General features: G+C 39.9%; 1 protein-coding gene across 1 annotated transcript in view; it reads left to right on the top strand.

Moving 5' to 3' along the window:
* fhdc1 (FH2 domain containing 1) overlaps positions 1 to 24070 on the top strand; it is a 78924-nt gene that overhangs the window by 9007 nt on the left and 45847 nt on the right. Inside the window, exon 2 of the mRNA XM_048601614.1 lies at positions 9726 to 9787. Coding sequence (XP_048457571.1) covers positions 9726 to 9787 — 62 coding nt within the window. The remainder of the gene's footprint in view (positions 1 to 9725; positions 9788 to 24070) is intronic.

Below are 24070 nucleotides of genomic sequence, written 5' to 3'. Positions count from 1 at the left end.
AGTTTCATGAAATTCTTCCTATTTAAAAAAAATTGTTCGTAAGATGTGGGCATTGCTGACTAGGCTATCACTTATTGCCCATCTCTCATTGCTGCACGACTGAGTGTTTTGCTGGGCCATTCAGAGGGCGCTTTTAAGAGTCAGCCACACAGGTCAGACCAGGTAGGGATGACAGATTTTATTCCTGAAAGGACACTAGTCAATCAGATGGGTTTTTGTTGCAGTTGATGGTGGTTACTTTAATTCCAGATATTTATTGAATTAATATTTAGCCATCTGCCATGGTGGGATTCAAACCCCTGTCCCAGAACATTAATCTGGTGTTCTGAAATATTAGACAAGTGATATTACTACGACACCACGATCTCCTAGCCTCATTTACTATATAAATTATTGCAAAATATAATACAGTTTTTGTGAAAATGAAGTCTTGTCTTCCCATTGAGGAGACCCTATATCGGATTGTATGTCAGTGTACCATGCTAAATCAGGGTAATTCAATTGAGATGTTGCAGACCCACGTACTCAACAGAATTTTTGTCACTTATACAAATGATTTGGATGTGACCATAGGAGCTGAGGTTAGTAGGTTTGCAGATGACCTCAAAATTGGAGGTGTAGTGGCCAGCGAAGAAGGCCAGCGGAGTACAACGGGATCTTGAGTCAGAAGGGCCAATGGGCTGAGGAGTGACAGATGATGTTTAATTTAGATAAATGTGATGTGCTGCATTTTGGAAGGGCAAATCAGGGCAGGAATTATACACTTAATGGTAAGGTCCTGGGGAGTGTTGCTGAACAAAGAGACTTTGAGTGCAGGTTCATAGTTCCTTGAAAGTGGAGTCACAGGTACATAGGATAGTGAAGAAGGCATTTGATATGCTTGCCTTTATTGGTTAGTGCATTGAGTGTAGGAGTTGGGAGGTCATGTTGCGGCTGTACAGGACATTGGTTAGGCCATTACTGGAATACTGCATGCAATTCTAGTGTCTGTGCTATAGGAAGGATGTTGTGAAACTTGAAAGGGTTCAGAAAAGATTTACAAGGATGTTGCCACAGCAGAGGGTTTGAGCTGTAGGGAAAGGCTGAATAGGCTGGAGCTATTTTCTCTGGAGTGTCAGAGGCTGAGGAGTGACCTTTTTTTTCCTTGTTATTCATTCATGGGATGAGGGCATCGCTTTTAGGCAGCATTTATTGCCCATCCTAGTTTCCCAAAGGGCAGTTCAGAGTCAACCACGTTGCTGTGGGCCTGGAGTCACATGTAGGTCAGACCAGGTAAGGATAGTAGTTTCCTTCCCTAAAGGCCATTAGTGAACCAGACGGGTTTTTCTGACAATCGACAATGGATTCTGGGTCATTACTAGATTCTTTTTTAAATTGAATTCAAATTCCACCTTCTGCTGTGGCAGAATTTGAACCCAGAACGTTATCTTGGTCTCTGGGTTAACAGTCGAGCAATAATACCACTAGGCCATTGCTCCCCTGTAGAGGTTTATAAAATCATGAGGGGCATGGATAGAGTAAATAGGCAATGTCTTTTCTCCAGGGTGGAGGAGCCCAAAGCTAGAGGGCACAGATTTAAGGTGTAAGGAGAAAGATTTAAAACGGACCTAAGGGACAACTTTTTCATGCAGAAGGTGGTACATGTACAGAATGAGCTGCCAAAGGAAGTGGTGGAGGCTGGTACAATTATAACATTTAAAAGGCACCTGGATGGGTATATGAATAGGAAGGGTTTAGAGGGATATGGGCCAAATGCTGGCAAATGGGACTAGATTTATTTAGAATATCTGGTTGGCATGGACAAGTTGGAGTGAAGGGTCAGTTTCTATGCTGTGTATCTCTATAACTGTAAGTAACCCTATTCTCATTCAATCAGGGATTGGAATGAGGAGTTTAAGGACGTTTTGGAAGACGTTGTTACATAACAGAGTAAAGACAAGCAACCTAATCTTTTAAATCAAATTCATTAAGTTATTCCTTTTTAAATGTGGAAGAAGATTAAGCTTTCTTAAACTTTTTTTCCAACCATATATGAAATGTGACCTCTCCAATGATTTCAGCTGGCAGGCAGTGGCGGATTAATGTACTTCCATGAAATTATTTTCTCACTTTTACATCAGTATTTCTCAGTAAATCCTTGGCTAGCTTCAAACAAACACAACACTATTCTAAAATCTGCAGTCTTGTCCCAGTATCCAGTTACTTCTGTAACTTGCAATAGCTGCAGGGTTAGAAGAACAGGAGTAAACAAGTTTGAGTCAGAAAAGAGATAGCAAGGGCTCAGAATACAGATGAGAGAGAAGCTGCCAAGCTGTAGTTTGCAGAGGGAATAACAATGGCAAGGAAAGGAATTAATTTAGTCCGAGGTAGAGCTGGGATAATAACAATAAATCTGAACAAAAACATGGTGGGGGTTAGAGTGTTGGGGTGTTGGGGCAGGAAATGGGAAAGCAGAATGAATGTTCACAGTGGTCATCTTAACAGTTTATTGTTCATTTTTCCTCATGGCTGTGAGTGTAATTTTTCTTTGAAGAAACTAAACATGTTTTTAAAGTGTTAGCCTGGTATGCCCTCAGTTTATAGAGCAGCAAATCTTGGGATCAAGTTTGCTCTTTGTTTTGCTCTAATAAAGGATCGAGAACCAGTGGACAGAGTTGTCAAATTTTTTGCTCAAAGAAGCAAACATGAGCTGGAAATATATATTTCACACGGAGAATAGTTTGGGTCTGGAATTCACTGTCTGGAAATGTGGGGGAGGCAGGTTCAATTGAAGCATTCAGTAGGGCTTTGGATGTTTGTTTAAATAGAAACAACGCGCAGGGTTACTGGGAAAAGGCAGGCAATTGCCATAAAGTCAAAATGCTCAGAGATCCAGTGCAAACACGATGGACCAAATAACCTCCTGTGCACCATCCCTATTCAATAATTCTGTGTATCCTAATTAGTGGGAGATACTGTTTGAGTAATGGGTTCAGCAGACTGGAAATAGGTGGGAATGTGTAATAACAGTTTATTAAAGTGGTTCATTCTGAAAGTGGCTGCCCTGTGGCCTAACGAGAAGACTGTTCTGCTTTATTTATCAAAGCAGTGAATTCAGATCCAAGGAAATGGATTGGATCTAGAAGTCCCTAAAGTTGAACTCCAAGCTGATTGGTGCATTTGGGATGAATAGCTCCGTGGAGATAAGGTAGCTCAATAGGGAGGGAAGAACTGTCCATCAAGCTTACTGTTGCATGACTGCAGGCTGGGACAAGTGTGAGGAAAGTACACCCACATCATTGCTCTGTCTAAGTTATCAAATGTCACATTAAGCAGTCTGAGGAGTGGATGAAGGCATAACAATAAATAATGAAACACGTATGGAAAAAAGAATTTAAACTGCCTCTTGCAGCTTTAGGTTTGATCCTGAGATTCAATGACTGGTGGAGGTGGGGGTGGGCCTGGGCAGGAAGGGAATTCTACCTGTCTGCTATAATTCCAGCAGGACATTGGCAGATCCCTCAAGAACAGTGTGCAACAGCTATTGTTCCTTTGGGGATTTGTCTAATTTCCCACAGGAGCTACAACTGGAGAGAGGAAGGGATCCTGGAGAGAGGAAGGGATCCTGCACAATTTCAGGGCTGGCATTTTAATGCATACTGTTAAATTCTTCTTCTTCTATCTTCGGATGATGAAGCCTAATATGTAATTCCAAAGTCTTTTTTTCTTACTAGGCTCTCAAAAGTTGCGATGTAGTTTGCACTCTTTTATACAAACCAATTCTACAATGTGTAGTCTGAAGTAAATTCTAATCAAGAATTATTTTGTGTAAAATACCTTCTACCTAATTGGCATAATTTATTTTTGCCACAAAACAGCAATGTTTCTCAATTCAGCAAAGACGTAATAATTTAGAGATCACTGTTTTTAGAGATTAATGTTTTTGTGACATTTTTCTCATTTTTAGCTAAGCGGTTAATTTTGTTAAAATAAATTGCTTTACCCTAGTGTTAAAAGTGGAACAGAGGACCATAAAAGAAATTGACTACTAATTTCATAAGTAGTTTTTAGACATATGTAATTTTTTATACTGATTAACTATCAATTATGTGCTATTATCCCAAGAATGGAGTTGACAGAGAGCAAATACTGATTTCTCATAAAAATGATGTACTACAATGTCTTGTACATTTTAAAGCACCTTCGTATCCTGTATATGAGTAAATACACAAATCGTAGGGAATACAGTGTAACAAGTGCCTTGTGCGTATTAACAGATTCTTTTGCCTGGAGCCTTGATTTTATTCCGAGTGCAGGTGCTGTTTAACCTTTCAAACACTGAAGGAGAGACATCCATTAATTGAAATGGAGCATTCTGAGTCAGTAAGGAAACGTGTCTTTTTTAGGAGACACTCAGAAATTTTAAGCTGTTAAGTTCTCATCTGATCTCCATAAGGGCATTTCTAGCAAAGCCTACACATTTTGAAATGCAGAATATTTTGAAATTTTAGTTCTGGCGGTTATTACACCCCACTGTCACCCTGAGTGGGATTCAGTAACTGAGGCTATACCAGTGTACCCAAAGCGTAGGTTGCGGATTGTGTGATGAACAGTTGGGGCTGGGAATTCTCAGGCAGCCATGGAGTGGAAACTCGAGTGGGACAAGCCTGAGACCAGCTCCGTAATCTTTTGATATGTATGTGCTGGTGACTTGAATGGCCCTTCCTAAGATAAATTTCTTTGAGGCCCTATTAGTCCAAAGTGATTGTTGAGCAAGTCGTAACTCTGTAGCTGACCCCTCCCAACCATACCCCATGGTCACTGTTTGACAACAACAACTCTCCTCACCCCCATCACCCCCACTCTCACACCTCTTCTCCCGTATGCTTGGACAGTTTATTGTGTTCTGGCTTCCCAGCAATTTTCAGCCATTAAAATGGCATTGAAAAGGTTTGGGAAGCACTATTCAAGATCAAGGATTAGAATGTATCTTTCCATTGAACCATTGAAGAATGTGTTTTTTTTAAATTTAAACTATGCTTTTATGTTGCAAGGAAAAGTTGAAGTTTAATTTTATTTAATTTTGTGTACAATTTAAGATGTGGCTGCTCAAATTCCTCAATTCTTCTTGGGTGCTAAGAATCAAATGTATGTTCTCAAGAGCTGCTTTTACCAAAACATAACATTGACCTGACATGTCGTAGTTTTCCAGAACTATTTCACTACACTATGCACTAGACCAATCAGAATTGTAAAGGAATCATGATCTGATATCTGCTAATCCAAAACGAGAGCCTGTCTCAAATGTCAAACTTGCATTAAAAAAGAGCTAGAAAGCAGCTCCTGTTGCAGTGACATCACTGCAAACAAAGGTTGAAATTACATGTAGACATTCACCTCTCCCCAGAAAAGAAAATAACTCTTTCAAACAGAGATAGTAGGAACTGCAGATGCTGGAGAATCCGAGACAACAAGGTGCAGGGCTGGATGAACATAGGTCAGTCCAGGGAGGACGGACAGGTCAAGGGGGCGGGATGAGGTTGGTCGGTAGGAGATGGAGGTGCGGCTTGAGGTGGGAGGAGGGGATAGGTGGGAGGAAGAACAGGTTAGGGAGGCAGGGACGAGCTGGACTGGTTTTGGGATGCGGTAGGGGGAGGGGAGATTTTGAGTCTCAACTCCCCTTCCCATTCATCAGACGATATGTCCATCCTGGGCTTCCTGCAGTGCCACAACGATGCCACCCGAAGGTTGCAGGAACAGCAACTCATATTTCGCTTGGGAACCCTGCAGCCCAATGGTATCAATGTGGACTTCACAAGCTTCAAAATCTCCCCTCCCCCCGACCGCGTCCCAAAACCAGACCTGCTCGTCCCTGCCTCCCTAACCTGTTCTTCCTCCCACCTATCCCCTCCTCCCACCTCAAGCCGCACCCCCATCTCCTACCAACCAACCTCATCCCGCCCCCTTGACCTGTCCATCCTCCCTGGACTGACCTATCCCCTTCCTAACTCCCTACCTACACTCACCTTTACTGGCTCCATCCCCGCCTCTTCGACCTGTTTGTTTCCTCTCCACCTATCCTCTCCTCTATCCCTCTTCTATCTGCCTCCCACTCTCTCCCTATTTATTTCAGAATCCCCTTCCCCTCCCCCTTTTCTGATGAAGGGTCTAGGCCTGAAACGTCAAAAAGCCTCTCTGCTCCTATGATGCTGCTTGGCCTGCTGTGTTCATCCAGCCCTGCACCTTGTTGTCTCGTCTTTTCAAACAGGCTTTGTTGACTAAAGTTATAATATTTGTCATCTCACCAATTTATAAATAGCTATATGGGGCACAAACTGAAAACATAGCCAGTGCAAAGACAAGTACTTCCTGACTAATGTACAAAAGGAGGTATAATTATATACTTCATTTGCTATTTATAATTAACAAATTTCTGGAGCAAAACATTCTGCTTTATCTGAATAATTCTGTGCCAAGATACTGCTGTGCTGAAATACTGCCCATATCATATAAACAGCATTGCTCTAACCTCTATTGCGGCAGGATGACTCAGCTATAAACTTCAAAGTCAATCAAGGTTTTGTCTTACCCAACCTGATTTTACCATTGCTAAGAAAGTATTTACTCAAGTATCCTGTACTGGGATAATAAACATACAGTAGTAAGTCTGGCAAGTGTTGAAATATTTCCAAGTATTCTTATGCTCTTAAAGCAAGAAAAAATAATTAAACTTGGATTTTTATCTTTGAGTCAGAAATCTTGAATCTGACAATTGCTTAACATTGAAACCTCCCTCCTGCCTGGCATTGTCAGCCAATGCTGATTTCAGCCTTGGGTGGCGGGTTCATGTCCAAATTAGGCTGCCTCTTGAAGCAGGCAAGATGGGCAGATGCCAAGCTGGGCAGTTTAGAAGCAACACCTCAGCTACTGGCATATGGACCCAACACATAAATATTCAGTTCCAAACCTGTTTGCCTTTTCCCCATCCACCACCATATTCTCCACACTCACTTGCCTAGTATCCACTATGGAAATATTGGGAAGTCTTTAGGATGTTCATGAAACTGTCAAAGTAAACTTATTCAAACTCTGCTTGAAAAAAAATCCTCCTAGGTGCTAATAAAATTATTGATCAAACAAAAGAATTCAAATTCCACTGGGGTGGGAGAACACTATCTGATTAAGTGGACATTGAACTGTCAAAATAATCAGCCATTAGCAGTCTTCAAAAACATTTATTCCTCTGTGATCTCTTAAAACTGTCAATGAGAATGAGGTTCACAGTCCCTTTGATCCCTTTGACGACAATAGTAAGTGATCTTGCTGAGCTGAAATCATTACTGTGCTGGAGCTCAAGCAAGCACCCATAATGAAATTCTGTTGCAGAGCTGTGCCAGCAAAGCCTCCAGAACTGAATATATTAAAACATTTGAAGTAATGGAACAGCCTGCCATATGTTACACTGCTTCAAATGTTGAACAGATTGCTGACCTGTCAATGAAAAGATTTAAGTATACGATGCAATTGATGCAGTAAAATCTGAATCTCATCACTGTACGAATTATAAGAACATTTTATCTAGTGGCCAATGTACCGTAATGCTTTGGAAAACCTTTCCATTTTCACAATACTTGTCAATTTAATGGTCACTTAATTTCTCTAAACGAAGTCTTATCAGGCATTACTATACTTAGAACATACTTAAATTGCTGGACGCCATTAAATGTGAAATTGAAAGCACCTTTGAAATTATCTATCACATCGTTTGCAACTTCAGCTTCCTCATGGTTTACAATTCTTCTCTGCAACTGTGAACCAGAGCATTATTAGAAGCTGCCAGACTCTCTGAAAATAAAGTCAATACAGGAACTGGCAAGCTGGGAGTGCTGTGCGCAGCAATGTTATCCATTCACTTGTCTTGTCTCTCTAAAACTGTGATACCAATAGAATTGAAATTCTGGAATTTCTCCCTACCTGCCGTTTTTAAAGCCCACCTGCATCCATTCTAATACAGACTGAGTCTGAAAGTCTTGCCCTAAATTTCTAAAGAGAAAATAAGATTTTTTTTCAGTTATATACTCTGCTGTACTTGCAGTTAAATCTCATCAAAAGCAAGTTACACATGTTAATGTTACAGAGTATAGCCAGTACAAAAGCTTTATTATTTGATTTCACTTACATATGAGTTATAGTCAGAAATTCTGATACAAATACTTGAACCAAAGTTACTGGACTCTGATATTGAACCCAGGTCACTATTTAATATTTGGGGCACTTTTTGCCATTGAGGTAGGGTTAGACCCATTTCCCAATGTCATGTTACCATCTCCTTACCAGGTTTGGGAGCATCCCTGACGGGTTGAAAGGCCTGTTCCTATTCCTAAGTGATGATAGGTTCTCTGAAATGGCTGTGCCTGTCCATCACACTTTCAGTCACGGAGTTGGGAGCAGGCTGGAGTCAAGACCATCACCTTCTAAAGCAGAGAAGGAGCCGAGGCAGATGTTGAGGCAACCTCAAGAAAGCCTGCCTAAGTTCACTGGGACATTAGCCCAGTTTTGTAAGATGAGTATGAGGTCCCAAACACTCAGTAAATTCCACCCTTCCGCTATCCCCTCTAACTCACACCGTGCCTCCCCACAGCCCTCAAGCCCCTTAATTCCCTGTGCCTATCCACCCAGCATGTACTAAGTACAGTGATCTTCATGTCTATAATACTATCGGAAAATCTTTCAAATACTCATAAAACTGTAAAGGTAAAATTATTCAAAAACTATTATCCTATTAAATAGTCATAAAACTGCAGCAGTAAACAAATTGAATTGAATCCATGAGTAGGGGTTGGAGCTCAGCCAATCATATGTAAAGTGATTCTATTGAGTAACTGTATCAATAACCCTGGAATAGTTGAATCTGTTAATAAGGTTTGGAACTCAGCCAAGCATTCACAATGAGATTCCATTGCACTGGTGTAAGAATGAATCACCAGATCTGAATGCAAAACCTTTGAATTCATTTAAAGAGCTCTGCAATTTTTTTTTCAAGTTTAAAGCAGGTGAGCAGATGTTTGAGCTTTCAATGAATAGATTGAACCATGGAATAATTGACACTGTCATTAAGAAATGTCACTGTTCTCACTGCAGAAGAAAACTTTATCCATTGGATAATATCCTCTTAATTCATCCAGAGATTTTTCCACTTTCACAATGCTGGTAAATTTAATAGTCATTTGTCTTTAAGAACAAAATCCTAACGTTAATCACTGCATTAAAAAGCATACTTATCTTACACCAACATATTGTGGCATGTGTTATTGTCAAGACCTTAAGAAATTTCACATCAAAATGCTCCCAACCCCAATTGAGGGGTCCCCCGTTCTTCATGACATCTCTGAGCTGTCAGCCTGATTCCATCAAACATTGTTGGTTGAGTGGTGTATGATCTAAAATTCCCACAAGAGAGCAGGAAGATTGGCTTCCCGCATGTGGGTTTGTGACACACTGCCTTTTCCTTGCCAGTAAAAAAGTGTTGACAATGGGTATGATGTTGAGCTGCTACATGCAGTGCCTGCCACGTCTTTTTCTGTCCATCTGTTTACTTCACCTCAGGATATGAAAATCCAGCTGATTGTTTTCACTGCTTTTACGATTCTGGTTCTTACAGTTCTGGTTTGAAAATGGTTTAAGTAAACATTTTACTTTTATTTTCTGCATTATATTACTTCATTATATTTCCATTATTTTTACAGATCAGTATTTTGGATGCAAAAAGAAGCATGAACATTGGAATATTTCTGAAGCAATTCAAAAGGTAAGAAACTGTTTTCTGAATGCCACATAATTTTTTTTTCAAATGTTATTCTGTTTCATGCAATGATAAACATTTATCAAGTGGTTGAATGTTTTCTCTAAATATCAGGAAGTCTGTGGCAGGAGGAGTCTGATTCTCAGTAAACTTTTTGAAAATTACGTTTAATATTTTAAGACGTTTGAGGCATCTTTTCGCAATAATTATTGCTGCTCTTCCATTTCACACACATTGTTACACAGTATTTCATATTTAATAAAGCACCACATCAGCCAGTTTTTGAAGATGATGTGACAAAATCAGAAGAATACCGTCTTATAAGGTTCAAAAATATTCATGATGAGTAATTAGGTTCAATAATCACTGGCTAATCTGTTACCTTTCCCAAGATTTAAGTTTAAACTGTAATGAGTGAAATGTTTCCCTTTGTCATTGACACTCTATAACAGAGGAGACAGGATGGATTATCCTATTTCAGACAATCTTAAAACCCTTGAAATGTCTGAGCATTCAGTCTCAGTAGAGAAATGCTCATTAGTATCTTGCTAAATGACTACCTACATTAACCTTCCCTGAAAAGGGCTGTACCATCTGTAGTTCAGGAGGTTACCATAGCTATTGGTTGCTGTTCCATGCTGTCTTTCAGGTTTATACTAGCCCATTTCCTCGCTCATTGTGTTCATCTTTACTGTTAGTCCTCAGTTAACGTTGTGGCTGATTCCTGAAAATCATGACTAAATGAAACAACTTTAAGTGAAAAATTGGCTCCCATAGGAACCAATGCTATAAATGTAGTTAGGTTCTGTAGGATTCACCTTTCCAGAAAAAACAAATATGAAAACACTAAAACCTTAGAATTGAAGTAATTTATATTGCTAAATTCCTACATTGGTAAATGAAATAATTTTCAAAATAAATTTTAAAAATGAAAGAAAAATGTGACTCGCTATTTACAGCACCCCCTTCTCACTGGTGATCTTCCTTCTGAAACATCCAGCTCCCTGATCCTTCCGATTGTTGCAGACCCTCCCTGCTGTCCAATCCTCTGAGGTGTGGCCATATCCCATTCTCCAACCTCCTGAGATGTGGCTATGTTTCTATGCTCCGACCTCGTGACATGTGGCTATATTTTCAATCTCTGATCTTCTGAGTTTTGGGGACATGCCTACTTCCTGAATATCCACTTCCTGCTCCAGAATCCTTGAAGTTAATGAGACCTTGGGAGAAGAGTAGTGAGGCTGGAACGGCTCTGAAAATAAGTTTTAAAGAGGAGCATGGATTGTTAAGGCGCTGGCACTTCTGAACCATTTGGACTCACACTTCCATGACATGGGAGCTCCAGCTTCATAAGAAATAGGAGCAGGAGTAGAGTAGTCGGCCTCTCAAGCCCGTGTTGTCATTCAAAAAGATCATGGCTGATCTCCTGTGTCAATACAGTGTGGAGCTGGCAGAACACAGCAGGTCAGGCAACATCAGACAAACAGGAAAGTCCACGTTTCAGGTCAGGACCCTTATTCAGGACTCCATGCTGCCTGACCTACTGTGTTTCTCCAGCTCCACACTGTATTAACACTGACTTCTAGCATCTGTAGTTCTTGCTATTTCCTATGTCTGATCTCCTGCTGGCCTCAACTCTTCTTTCCTGACAGCTGCTCATAACCCTCAATTCCCTGATTGATCATAAATCTATCTACCTTTGCTTTAAATACTTCCAGCAATTGAGCCTCTACAACTCTTTGGGATAGAGAATTCCAGGCATGAAATACCCTATGAGAGAAGTTTTGTTGCATCGCAGTTGTCAAGTTGTAATAAGACTTACCTGTTTTTAAACTGCAAATCCGTAGCAATGAAGGCTGTTTGCCTTCCTAATTGATCACTACACATGCATTCAAAGAGTTTTATGTTCCATGCACAAAAACTACCAGCTTCCTCTGCACTGTACTTTTTGGAGTCTCTCTCCATTCAAGTAATATAATCTGCCTTTTGATTCCTCTTACCAAAGTGCATGACTTCACACTTGGTTACATTAGACTCCATCTGCCAAGTTTTTGCCCTGTCCTTTAATCTGTCCATATCTCCTTACAAGTTCATTATTTCCTGATCACAACACATGCCCCCCCACCATTTCTTGTATCATCAGCAAATTTGACCACACTAAACTCTGCCCCCTCGTCCAAGTTATCAATATAGATCGTAAATGATTGAAGCACTAGGACCGAACTTTGTGGCGCTTACCTAGATAAGTCTCTCCAACCTGAAAAAGACCCATTACTCACAGCTGTGTTCAGTATGTTAATCAAGTTTTGATTCATGTTAATACATTATTCTCAAAACCATGAACTCCTACCTTGCACAAAACCTCTTTTTGTTGTACCTTGTTGAATGCTTTCTGGAAATCCAAATACACTACATCTACTGGTTTCCCTTCATCAACCCAACTTGTTATATCCTCAAACTTCTCTAAAACATTTGTCAAACATGGTCCCCTTTCAGAAAACCATGTTTACACTGTTCGCTTGCAATAAGCTTTTCTAAATGTCCTGCTATTTCTTCCTTAATAGTTTTCCTCATGAAAGATATTAGGATAACTGGTGTGTAGTTTGTTGCTATAAGTCTCCCACCTATCTTGAACAGGGCCGTCACATTGCTGGGTTTGCAATCTGTTGAAACCCTTCCAGAGTCCCATGAGTTATGGAATATTTCAACCAGTCTCTCCACTATCTTCCTTCAAAACCCTTGGATACAGACCATCAAATCATGGTGACCTGTCTACATTCAATCCCATTAGTTTGTCAAAAACTTTGTCCCTTGTGATAGAGACTGTCATAAGACTTTTCCTCCCATTAGCACTTTGCTTATCTGAGATCTTTGGAATGTTTATAGCATTGTTGAAGACTGATGAAAAATATTGGATTAAATTATCTGCCATTTCCTTGTTATTAATTTGCCTATCCTATCCTACGAGGATCCCACATTCACTTTTGCCATTCTCTTGTATACCTGTCAAAGCTCTTGCTGTTTGAGTCTATATTTCTTGCCAATTTACTTTCATAACCAAGTCTTTATTGACTTTTTTGTCATCTGTTGCTGGTTCCTAAAAAAATTCCCAATCCTCTGACATACCATTAGTTTTTGCCACTTTCTATGCCTTAATTTTTGATTGGATACTCTCCTTGATAGCCTTTGTTAACCATGGGTGGTTCATTCTTCTCATTGAGTCTTTTTTGATCGGAATAAACTTTTGTAAGCACTGTGCTTCTTTTGTGTGTTAAAAGTGCTAGATGAGCACATATTGTTTGGCATATTTCAACACATGAAAAAAATACTCTAAATCTATAAAACAAATTCAAAATGTGGAGATTGATCAAATAGAAAAGAGACTCTGTACTCAATCTAGCTCAAGTTTCTCTATTTTTAATTTCTCACATTTAAAATTGATTCAGTATCTTTTCCACATTTAACAGAAGTATGTATTCATACAAATAAAGAACAATAACAGGTACAGCTTCCTCCATTGATCCCGTATTGAATAATGGATAGCCAGAAACCATGAGCCTTATTATAATCATTTACCATTTTTTGGAAGATATTATCATAGGTGCATTCCAAAGCTATCAGAGCAGCATGACTTAACCAGCAAATAATTAAAGCTGGAAAGCTCTAAGATGCTATGCTAAGTAACCACTTGGCCGTAGACTTATTTTAGTACTTTACAGCAGGAGACAAATATCGTAACTGTAAATACTACGTACAGAAGACTTTTTAAAGAATTAATCAAACAACCAAACGGAAGTCACCAAATCTTACAGCTTTTTTCAGCTATAAGACCATAAGAAATCGGAACAAAAGTAGGCCGTTTGGCCTCTCCAGCTTGCTCCACCATTCATAGGATCTCCGACATTCCTCATATCCACTTTCCTGCCTTTTCCCCATAACCTGTGATTCCCAAACTGATCAAAAATCTACCTATCTTAGTTTTAAATATACATAAGGACTCCGTCCCCACATCTCTCTGTGGCAAGAATTTCCAGAAGCTCACAATGCTCTGATAGAAGAGATTCCTCCTCAGTTCAGTCTTAGATTGGCACCCCTTTATTCTGAAACTATGCCCTCTGAACCTAGACTGTCCCATGAGGAGAAACGTCCTCTCAGCATTTACCCTGTCAAGACCATTAAGAATCTTATATGTTTCAATGAGATCACCTCTCATTCTTCCAGATTCCAATAATAAAGAGTCCCAACCCGTTGAGCCTTTTCTCATAAGACAATCCCTCCATAACAGGGATCATCCGAGTGAACCTTCCCTGAACTGCTTCCAATGAAATAATTTTTGTTTTAAGTACAGGGACCAAAACTGCTCACAGAACTCCAGATGTGGTCTCACCAGCACCTTGAACAATTGCAGTAAGACTTCCATGCTGTTATTCTCCAACCCCTTGAAATAAGGGCCAACATTCCATTAGCCTTCCTGACTACTTGCTGCACCTGTGTACTATCTTTCTGTGTTTCATGCACAAGTACCTCTAAGTTGCTGCTTTCTGCAGTTTATCTCCATTTAAATAGTACTGTTCTTCTGATCTCCATTCCAAAGTGAGCAATATCATATTTTTTCCACATTATTCTCCATTTGCCAACGTTTGCTCACTTACTTAACTTCTTGCTCACTATCAATATCTCTCACAACCTGCCTTTCCACCTATTTTTGTGTCACCTGCAAATTTGGCTGCAGTACATTCACTACAGGTCATATTTCTTACTCATTAGATAGTGAATTTGAACTTTTCACTATGTTATAACAACAGACTTCTGAAAAAAATGGGAAAAGAACAAGAAAACAGAAGGGAACTTGCCGCAAAGAAGAAAGGGAAAATTTGTGATCACCTTGTGACACATTGCATATTAATAAAATAAAGAGAAATCAAAGTAAAAATGTAGGTTTACCAAATGTGATGCTATAACTTCAAATCTCACCTCAGTGATTGATGCTCTATTGGATTATCCTGGCTATGGTATATTATCAAGGATTGATTATTTTGTGGCCTTGACTAGAGGGGCTTGTCCTGCCCAGCCACTGAATGAACATAATTTTCTCCCCTCAGCTATCCTAGAGAGCACTCGGATCCATCTGTATAGGCACATTTTTCCTGCTTGGCATCTCATAATGAAAATGTTGTATTATTCATTCATGGACAATCTATTTAATGAAACTATCATTAGGACCTTGTCTACACTGTGCATTTCACACTGGTTTCACAGGGTGGATTTTCATTCTGACTTGATTGATATTTAAAGTATTCTTAGGGATACTTACCTCAGCTTGCCCCACATTGATATGGAGGTAATGGAGGTACTCGACTGAGATACAATCCAAGCTCAAGTTCCAGAGGGCTGGAGGCAAGGCGATGTGCTGCATTGCAGCAGTTTTAATGTTTGAATTTTAAATGTTTATACAGATATGCTTCCTTTACCAGCATCCTCTGGCCTTAATAAGTGTTCACATTGTGGTTGAGTTGTTGGGGCTTTTATTTATGAATATCTCAAATATGGAAGGTGGCATTTCTGTAAAACCATAAGGAGCAGAATTAGGCCATTCACCCCATCAAGTCTACTGTGCCATTCAATCATGGCTGATATGTTTCCCAACTCCATTTTCCTGCCTTCTCCCCTTAACCCTTGATCCCTTTACTAATCAAGAACCTATCTATCTCTGTCTTAAATACACTCAGTGACTTAGCCTCCACAGCCTTCTGTGGCAATGAGTTCCACAGATTCCTCACCCTCGTGTCCACTCTATCCAGGCGTTCAGTATTCTGTAAATTTCAATGAGACGTCTCCCATCCTTCTAATCTCCATCGAGTACAGACCTAGAATCCTTAACCACTCCTTGAATGACAAGCCCTTCATCCCCAGAATCATTTGTGTAAACCTCCTCTGGACCCCCTCTAAGGTCAACACATCCTTCCTTAGAAATGAAGCTCAAAACTGCTCACAATATTCCGTATGCAATTTGACTAGAGTCTTATACAGCCTCATTAGTACATTTCTGATCTTGTATTCTAGACCCCTTGAACTGAATGCTAACACTGCATTTCCCTTCTTAACTGCCAACTGAGCCTGAATATTAAGTCCCTTTGTGCTTCTGATATCCAAAGCCTTTACCCATTAAGGAAATAGTCTAACCTCTATTCTTCCCACCAAAGTACATAACCTAACACTTTCCCATATTGTATTCCACATGCCACTTCTTTGTCCACTCTTAGTGTCCACTCTCTTTCTGCAGCCTTCCTGCCTGCTCAAAACTACTTGTACTTTCACTTATCTTTGTGTCATCTGCAAACTTAGCAACCATGCCCTCAGTTCCTTTATCCAGATTGTTACTATATTATTTGAATATTCATGCTCTCAACACTGATCCCTGTGGAACTTCACTAGTCGTTGGCTGCTATCCTGAAAAACAACATTATCTCAACTCTCTGCCTTTTGCTAGTCAGCCAATCCTCTATCAATGCCAGTGCCTTGCCCCAACACCATGGGGTCTTATCTTATTTAGCAGCCTCATATGCGCACCTTGTCAAAGGCCTTCTGGAAATCCAAATAGATCATGTCCAATGGCTGTCTTTTGTCTAACTTGCTCGTTACCTTCTCAAAAAATTCTAACAGATTTTCCAAGCATTCCCAGCACCTCCTCTAGTCAAACCCATCTCATATTTTTTTGATTCTTTGACACCTTCAGATCTATTTGTAAACATGGGATTTTTGGTGAACAAGAGTATTTTGACACTATTTGGCAGATATTCGTGCACAAGGGCCTAATTTCTAGCTTACCATGTTTTTTAATGAGTTATTTTCCATGCCTGTTTTGATTCTATGATTTAATTAACCTCAGTAAATAACACAAAACAATATGCAATATACTATTCCTGCTGCTCAGCAATAAGTATACTCCAATCAAGTATCTTATGCTGAGACATCAAAATAAACATTCCCTTTGCCTTCACTATCCAGTGAGTCCCTTATCTTCAGAAGTTCCCAAGTCAAACACCCTTCTTTTATTTTAGAATAATAATTGTCATTTGATAAATGGCTACTAAAAGATTGAACTATTGTAGACAAAACTAAATATTTAAAAATAGACAATATGGATTGCATTTTTTTAGTTTGTTAAGTACTTGAATGAAGATGCATAGAAGCTTCAGGAAATAAAATATTCTGCAGTATTATAGGTAGCATTATTGGTTGCTTTTTCCAAGCTCATTTACTTGAATTGCATTTGTGAGAAAAGAAAATGCTACAGCAGTGACCTAATAATGGGAGATACTGACTCCATTGTCTTTTCCAAATGAAATTGAAATAGTTTGAAAGGTTTCCAATATTCTTTGCCTTAAATGATCATGCAAAAGTCCATGCAGCTTTTTGCTTCTATGACGTTTGAAGAATCTCATTGATTTGTCAACAATCAAACCTAAATCTGCAAAAGGATGGACAAATGTGTAATCTTTTCCTCATGATGTTAATTTTACCTTTTTCTTTCACTATAATCCAGAATACCATAATACCATAATACAATGGATACTGATTTTTAGGGTCAACAGTGGAACTTGCAAAGTTGGCTGTAATTTACAGGTAGCCAACTGATCTAGGATCATGAGTTATGATGGTTATTTGTTACAGCACCTATAGCCTCTCTGTGTAATACAAGAGAGCTTGGCTCCGTGCATGACAGCTTACCTTTGTTGCCTCGTCTCCGCAAGCTAACCTTTGGTCTCCCTTACCTTCCTCGTTTACTTGACGTCAAGTTAAAAACCAATCCAGGCCGCCTGCTCTGATGACAAACAAAAACCCTGCAATGACCTAGGCTTTTGGTCCTGTCTCCGGAACAGATTCTTTGCCCTGAATCAAAAGATTATGGGTTTAAGCCCCATTCCAGAAAATTGAGAACAACATCCATGCTGCTATCCCAGTGTAATTCTGAGGAAAGACTGCATTGTTCCAATTGTTGTCTTTCAAGTAAGACATTAAACCAAGGTGCAAAAAGCCCTGTCAGTTAGATGTAAAAGATTTTCTGGCAATGTTTAAAGAAAAACAGGAGAGTTCTGGTGGTGTCTTAGCCAGTATCTATCAATGAACATTGCCAAAAAATTGCCTAGTTATTTATGTTATTACTGTTTGTGGGACTATATTGTGCATAAATTATCTGTAATATTATACAATTATACACACACATTACAGTGACCACTTGTCAAGTGTAAATTATTCAATGTTATGCTCTTTGGCTGTCCTGAGGATTGAAAGACACTATATAAATCTCCAATGAGTGTAGAAAGATCACCTCAAGCCATTAAATGGCTGGTGAACAAGCTGGACAATGGAGGCTTGCCCCCTACTTTCTCTCCCTTGGTGAGAAACTTGTTCCATTTCAAGTAAAGTTCAGCCTGTTGACTGAATGCTAGGAGGTAGTTAAATCAATACTGTTCTGAATATAGTATCTTTGACAGCTGGCTATCCTTTTGTCTGTGAGCCAAGCTAGTACATGTTGGTAGATTACTCAACTATGAGCTAATTTTATGACCTAAGCTAATTAAACAGAATTGTACCCATTTCTGACGCACCTTCTCTCAGCATGCATCATCCAAACCATATGTGCTTGATCACTTTTCAAAGATTCTGAAATTATTTTTCAACAATGAATGTAATTATATTCTTTGTTTCCAAGTGGGGTACTGTTGGGCTAATAAAGTTGGCTTTAAAGTAGGGCGGAGTGCCAGGGAATAATTACAATCCATTTCTCTGCATTGGAACTGGATTTCAGGTTAGACCAAAGTTAAACGTGGCTTTGGGTAACAGCCTGTAGATATTCATTATCTAGGTTTACCTACAAAGAATGGCAATTTGAGCAGTAACCTCGACTCTCTTAGTTCTAGTGGAATTAAATGCTTCGGAATGTGCGAGCCTTGGGAGAAGAATGAAGAAAGTTAGAAAGTAAAGGCAGTTCTTTTGTTGGATGTATTGGTGAGCTCACTTGAAACAATAAGTCACGCCCTCAGAGCTACCGTTGCTCATGTAGATTCCCCAAACTCATTTAGACTTTGGGAAAGGAGGTAGAAGAGCCCAATCACTTCATTACGTATGAAGGAGAACATCATTTGTGGTCACCCAGTCTTCTCTTGTGGATCAGTACAGATGAAAAGATCTTGTTTGGTTCAGCACAGAAACACTATTAATGATTAAAACAAATTCGAAAATATAGTCTGAAGTCTTCAGGATGTTGTTGCAAGAAAAGGATATTGTTCCTGAATGGTGGACATTTCAAAATATTGATTTGTTAAAGGATGTGGAAAACTAGTTTGAGTGAAAAAGAAGCTTTTTGTGAGGACTACTTCCCCACTATTGGCAAAGTGATAAAAATATATTACTTAAAGACTTGAAGAGTGCTTTTGTTTACATTTAGAAACCAGGGTGTTGACCTCATCGTTTTTTGTTTATTTTAGAAACAGTGCAGGTTAATTAACTCATTCATTTCCAGAACAGTGTTGTATAGAGCTTTGTTTGCATGATCTGCACAATCCAACTCATTTTATATCTCTGACATGTTTAACGTCTACAAAATAAAGTCATGCAACATAATTGTGCTGTTCCATTTCACGTGATGTTTTATTTCTAGAGTTTGAAAGGTTGGTTCCATGCTGGTAGTGCCAAAACATTTGTTCTTAGTATGTAATGAGCCTAACTTTAAATATAAGCTACACAATCAATGAATACAAACAATTTTTAGAACTTGATTGGTGGCTTACTGTTTAATTCAGATTTAAAGTTCTGGTTAATTTCATGGTTACTCTTGACCTTCTTTGTACTTCTAATGATTAATTTATACTTTGAAACCTTGAGATCTTTGTTTTCCTCATGAGGACACAATAAATTTATGGTTGAGCAATAGCTTGGAGCTTTGTAGTAGTTCAGCAGAGCGTTTATTTAAACTCTAGTGATAATTTGTGGGATGGATACTTTGTCTCTGGTGGAGCCTGCATTCTAAAGCAACCTCTCCCACCTGCATCTGACGTATAAACTCTGTTAAACAGATCCTTCACGAAGGAGTTGGCTGATTCATTGCTGAATTAATTCTGGTTGAGTGAGTAAATTAATTCCTAGATGGCTGTATTGCTGTCACATCTTTCTGAAAAAAGCTGATTAACCAAAGGCTAACAAGCAACAATGGATTTTTCCAAAGAATATGAATTTTAATTTCAGGACCCATCTCTTAAGAGCAAACAAGAAAACACAGTGCTTGAAAATCAGGTGCCTTAACTTCTGAGCGCAGGGCCATGATTCATGTTGTGCCTGCATCTATTCGTATCCAACCAGTCAACTCTCAAAGTTCATGTACCCACTTCATTTGATTGATAGTGGTGCTGGTAGTGCACTGCCATTGCTACTCTGTGCTCAGTAACGTTGCTGGATGGTCTGCACACACCAGGAGGCATCAGAAATGATTTTGGTCAACCTACAGGCAACCTGCCTTGTAATAAGAAGTTGGAAAATGTTGTGGTTGGTTGGCTTGCCTAGTTGGTTCGTTGTTGTTCCGCAGACGTTTCATTATCCTGCTGGGTAACATCGTCAGTGCAGCCTCCGATGAAGCGCCGTTGTGTTTTCCCACCTGGTTTTTAAACTCTGGAGTACGTTGAACTGGATTACCTCACTTCCAGTTTTCCTTCGCATTGGAGTGTATATGGGCCCGAGTTCTATGTGTTTGTTGATGGCTTTCTTTGTGGAGTAGCAGGCTTCTAGGAATTCCCGTGCCTGTCTCTGCTTTGCTTGTCCCAGAACAATCCAGCTCAACAGACTCCAGAGTTTAAGAAGCAGGTGGGAAAACACAATGGCGCTTCATCGGACGCTGCACTGATGATGTTACCCAGCAGGGTAATTAAACATCTGCGGAACAACGACGAACCAGCTCGGCGAGCCCACCAACCACAATATCCACAACCCGAGCTACAAATCTACTCTAAAACCTTAGAGTTGGAAAATGATTGTTGCAATGTAAATCCATGGAAGCTGAACATGGGCAGATAGAAGGTGTGTGGTGATGGATGGTGTTGGCAGTATTACTCTTTCAGAGAGGCAGGAGGAGAGATTCAGAGGATTGGATCCAAGGACCCAATGAACTAATGACCTCCTATAGGTGGTCACTGTGTGTTAGCCGTCTTCACACGCTGTTGCTAACTTACCACGTCACCAACCACTCATGCTGCTCTGTGCGTTGCACCTCTACCACTTTCCCAGCAGTGGCTGGCTCACATCTAGTAGCCAAGGAGTTTACCTCCCCCCACAAACCTAACAATGCTGCTAGCCTCACACCAACATTTCAGTGCCTTTAGATGGTAGGTGCAACCGTTCGAAATCTTCTTGCCTCCCTTGCTCCCACCTGCCGTGGAACCATAGCATCTCCCCTGCCATGTATCACCAGTTGCCTCCAGTTCCCATCTGTTGTTGTGGATCTGCATACCCTGGTGTTATTTTTCAAGAATAAGCAGGCAGTACTGTGTGTTTGGGAAGCTTTGCAGCTGGCTCGACCTTCTATGTGCAGCCAGCCCAGCAACATTGCTTTCGGCACTGGTTTCCAATTCTCAAAGATTCCTGTGCAGTCATCATTTAGATAAGCTGGATAGACCAATATTTATGTCTTACCCAACTTGATCTGAACCATAGAGTCATGGAGATACACAGCACAGAAACAGACCTTTCCGTCCACCTCATCCATGCCAACCAGATGTCCTAAATTAATCTAGTCCCATTTGCAAGCATTTGGCTCATATCCCTCGAAACCCTTCCTATTCATATACCCATCCAGATGCCTTTTAAATGTTGTAATTGTACCAGCCTCCACCACTTCTTCTGGCAGCTCATTCCATACACGTACCACTCTGTGTGTGTGGAAACAGTTGCCCTTTCGGTCCCTTTTTAATCTTTCCCCTCTCACCTTAAACCTATGGTCTCTAGTTTTGGGCTCCCCCAACCTGGGGAAAAGAACTTGTCTATTTACCCTATCCATGCCCGTCACAATTTTATAAATCTGTATAAGGTCACCCCTCAGCCTCTGATGCTCCAGGAAAAATAGCCCCGGTCTATTCAGTCTCTCCCTATAGTTCAAACCCTCCAACCCTGGTAACATCCTTGTAAATCTTTTCTAAATCCTTTCAAGTTTCACAACAACCTTCCTATAGCAGGGAGACCAGAATTGCACACAGTATTCCAATAGTGGCCTGACCAATTGTAGAGTTGCAACATAACCTCCCAACTCTGGGAGGGATGCTCTTTGAAGGGTTGGTGTGGACTTGATGGGCCTAAAGGCCTGCTTCCACACTTTAGGAATTCTCTGATTAGTCAGAAATCATGCTGTAAGAAATAACTATAACATGGTGGAAAATATATGAAGAGGAGGAGAGGGACAGAATTCAGGGAGGTGTGTCAATGATATCCCCATTCTGTTTGGCTGATGTAGATTCCATGGTCAAATAACTGGCAGTGTATGCAATCTGTGAAATGTGGATTTTCGGTCTGCATCAGTGCTAAGTGTGGGAGGGTGAGCTGAAATGCACGAATGTTTGGTCTGATGCTGCGTGAGAGGAAATATACATCACATATATATGATATAAATCAGTACATCACATCTTCTGGAGGGGTGATCACTCAAGTCTCATGTAAGTTTCTACTCAAGGAAAAACCTTATCCTAAACCCCAAGCTACATATCACACTTTTGCAGATTCCCAGTTCTTTTCAGTACTGGTGCAACATTTTTTTTCGTAATTTTAATCAATGGACCATTGAACATTAGCTACTTGAGAGAACACCTAAATTAAAAAGACAGGACTAATGTAACTTAAGGTGCAACTACTTCAAAATTCTGTGTTTTTGACTTTTGAGGATTGTTTGCCATTTGTATAGACTTTTGACCTGCTACAGGATCAGCCATTCTACCCTTTTACTATTCTACTGAAGTTAGGTCAGATTTATGACTGTAAACTTGATCTTGCCTCTAACCTTTACCCTCATTATTTGCTGGTACTCTGCATGTTGGTCTGATCAGGCCAGACTTATTTGCTAATATTTGGTCAGGGGTCACAAATACTAGAAATGGCCTCTCCTAAGAATGTAGTTATGGTATCATGAATTAATGACCTGTATCATAGTTTTCCACAGGTAGAGTTCCTAATTTTAAAGTGTCACTTTAAACAGTTGCCAAGTAATTACTTCAATTTTCCCACAGAAAGAAAAAATAATATTCAAAGCTGATGTGTAGGGTAAAATTGGGAGACTGATACGTTCACCCACTCTGCGAATACCTACGGTCCCTTTATTGCCACGTTGTTTGCAGGAAGGGAATGCTGTATACAGGCTCTTACAATAATCTGTGTTGAATGGGCCATGATTGCAGGTCTGCAGACATAAGGAAGTCATAGCTGCATGGAGGTGAACAGAAGCTGGGCTCCAAGTGCGTCAAAGCTTATATTAGAAACACCCCATTGCTATAAATTCTGTTTTAACTTACAGATTTTTTAACTGCTGTTTAGTGGTCAATGATATAATGCAGTGAATGCAGCCTTGAAAAACAACTAAGGCTGCTATTCTGGTTTAAAGTTTATCCGAGTAGAGCCTTCCTTACTGCACATCTCCCCATTGCGTTGCATGACATCCAATGTTGCAGGTACCTATTAATACTGAACCCCACCTATGAACAGATGTTCTCCTCTGTTTTCTTCACTGCTTTCATTGAATGTTGTATCTCTAGTTGTCAAAACCCTGCCTCACCATTCCTTCCCTAAATCTCTTCCAGTCCAACTGTCTCTCCTCCTTTAAGACATTTATTAAATATATTTCTTTATCCAAGCCTTTGGTTATCTGACCTAATAGCTGGTTATAAGACTTTGTTTCAGAGATAGCAGGAACTGCAGATGCTGGAGAATCTGAGATAACAAGGTGTAGAGCTGGATGAACACAGAAATTTCTGAAGAAGGGTCTAGGCCCGAAACGTCAGCCTTCCTGCTCCTTTGATGCTGCTTGGCCTGCTGTGTTCATCCAGCTCTACACCTTGTTATCTCTTATAAAACTTTGTGTCAGATTTTGTTTAATGTTTGTTCCTGTGAAACACAAGTTGATACCTGAGGGAAATGAATCCTGAATAATTGGTACATCTTCATTTGATGAGCTTGCAGCTTACTAAACACTTCTGTTTACATCATTTTACTTTTGTTTGGGTGTTTCCATGTGTTTTTGTCAGTGCTGATACACTA

Source organism: Rhincodon typus, chromosome 1 (assembly GCF_021869965.1).
Source record: "Rhincodon typus isolate 14 chromosome 1, sRhiTyp1.1, whole genome shotgun sequence".
In the NCBI taxonomy this organism is placed as follows: Eukaryota; Metazoa; Chordata; class Chondrichthyes; order Orectolobiformes; family Rhincodontidae; genus Rhincodon; species Rhincodon typus.
The sequence above is the reverse complement of the archived record's forward strand: the minus strand, read 5'-3'. Positions and strand labels throughout refer to the sequence as shown.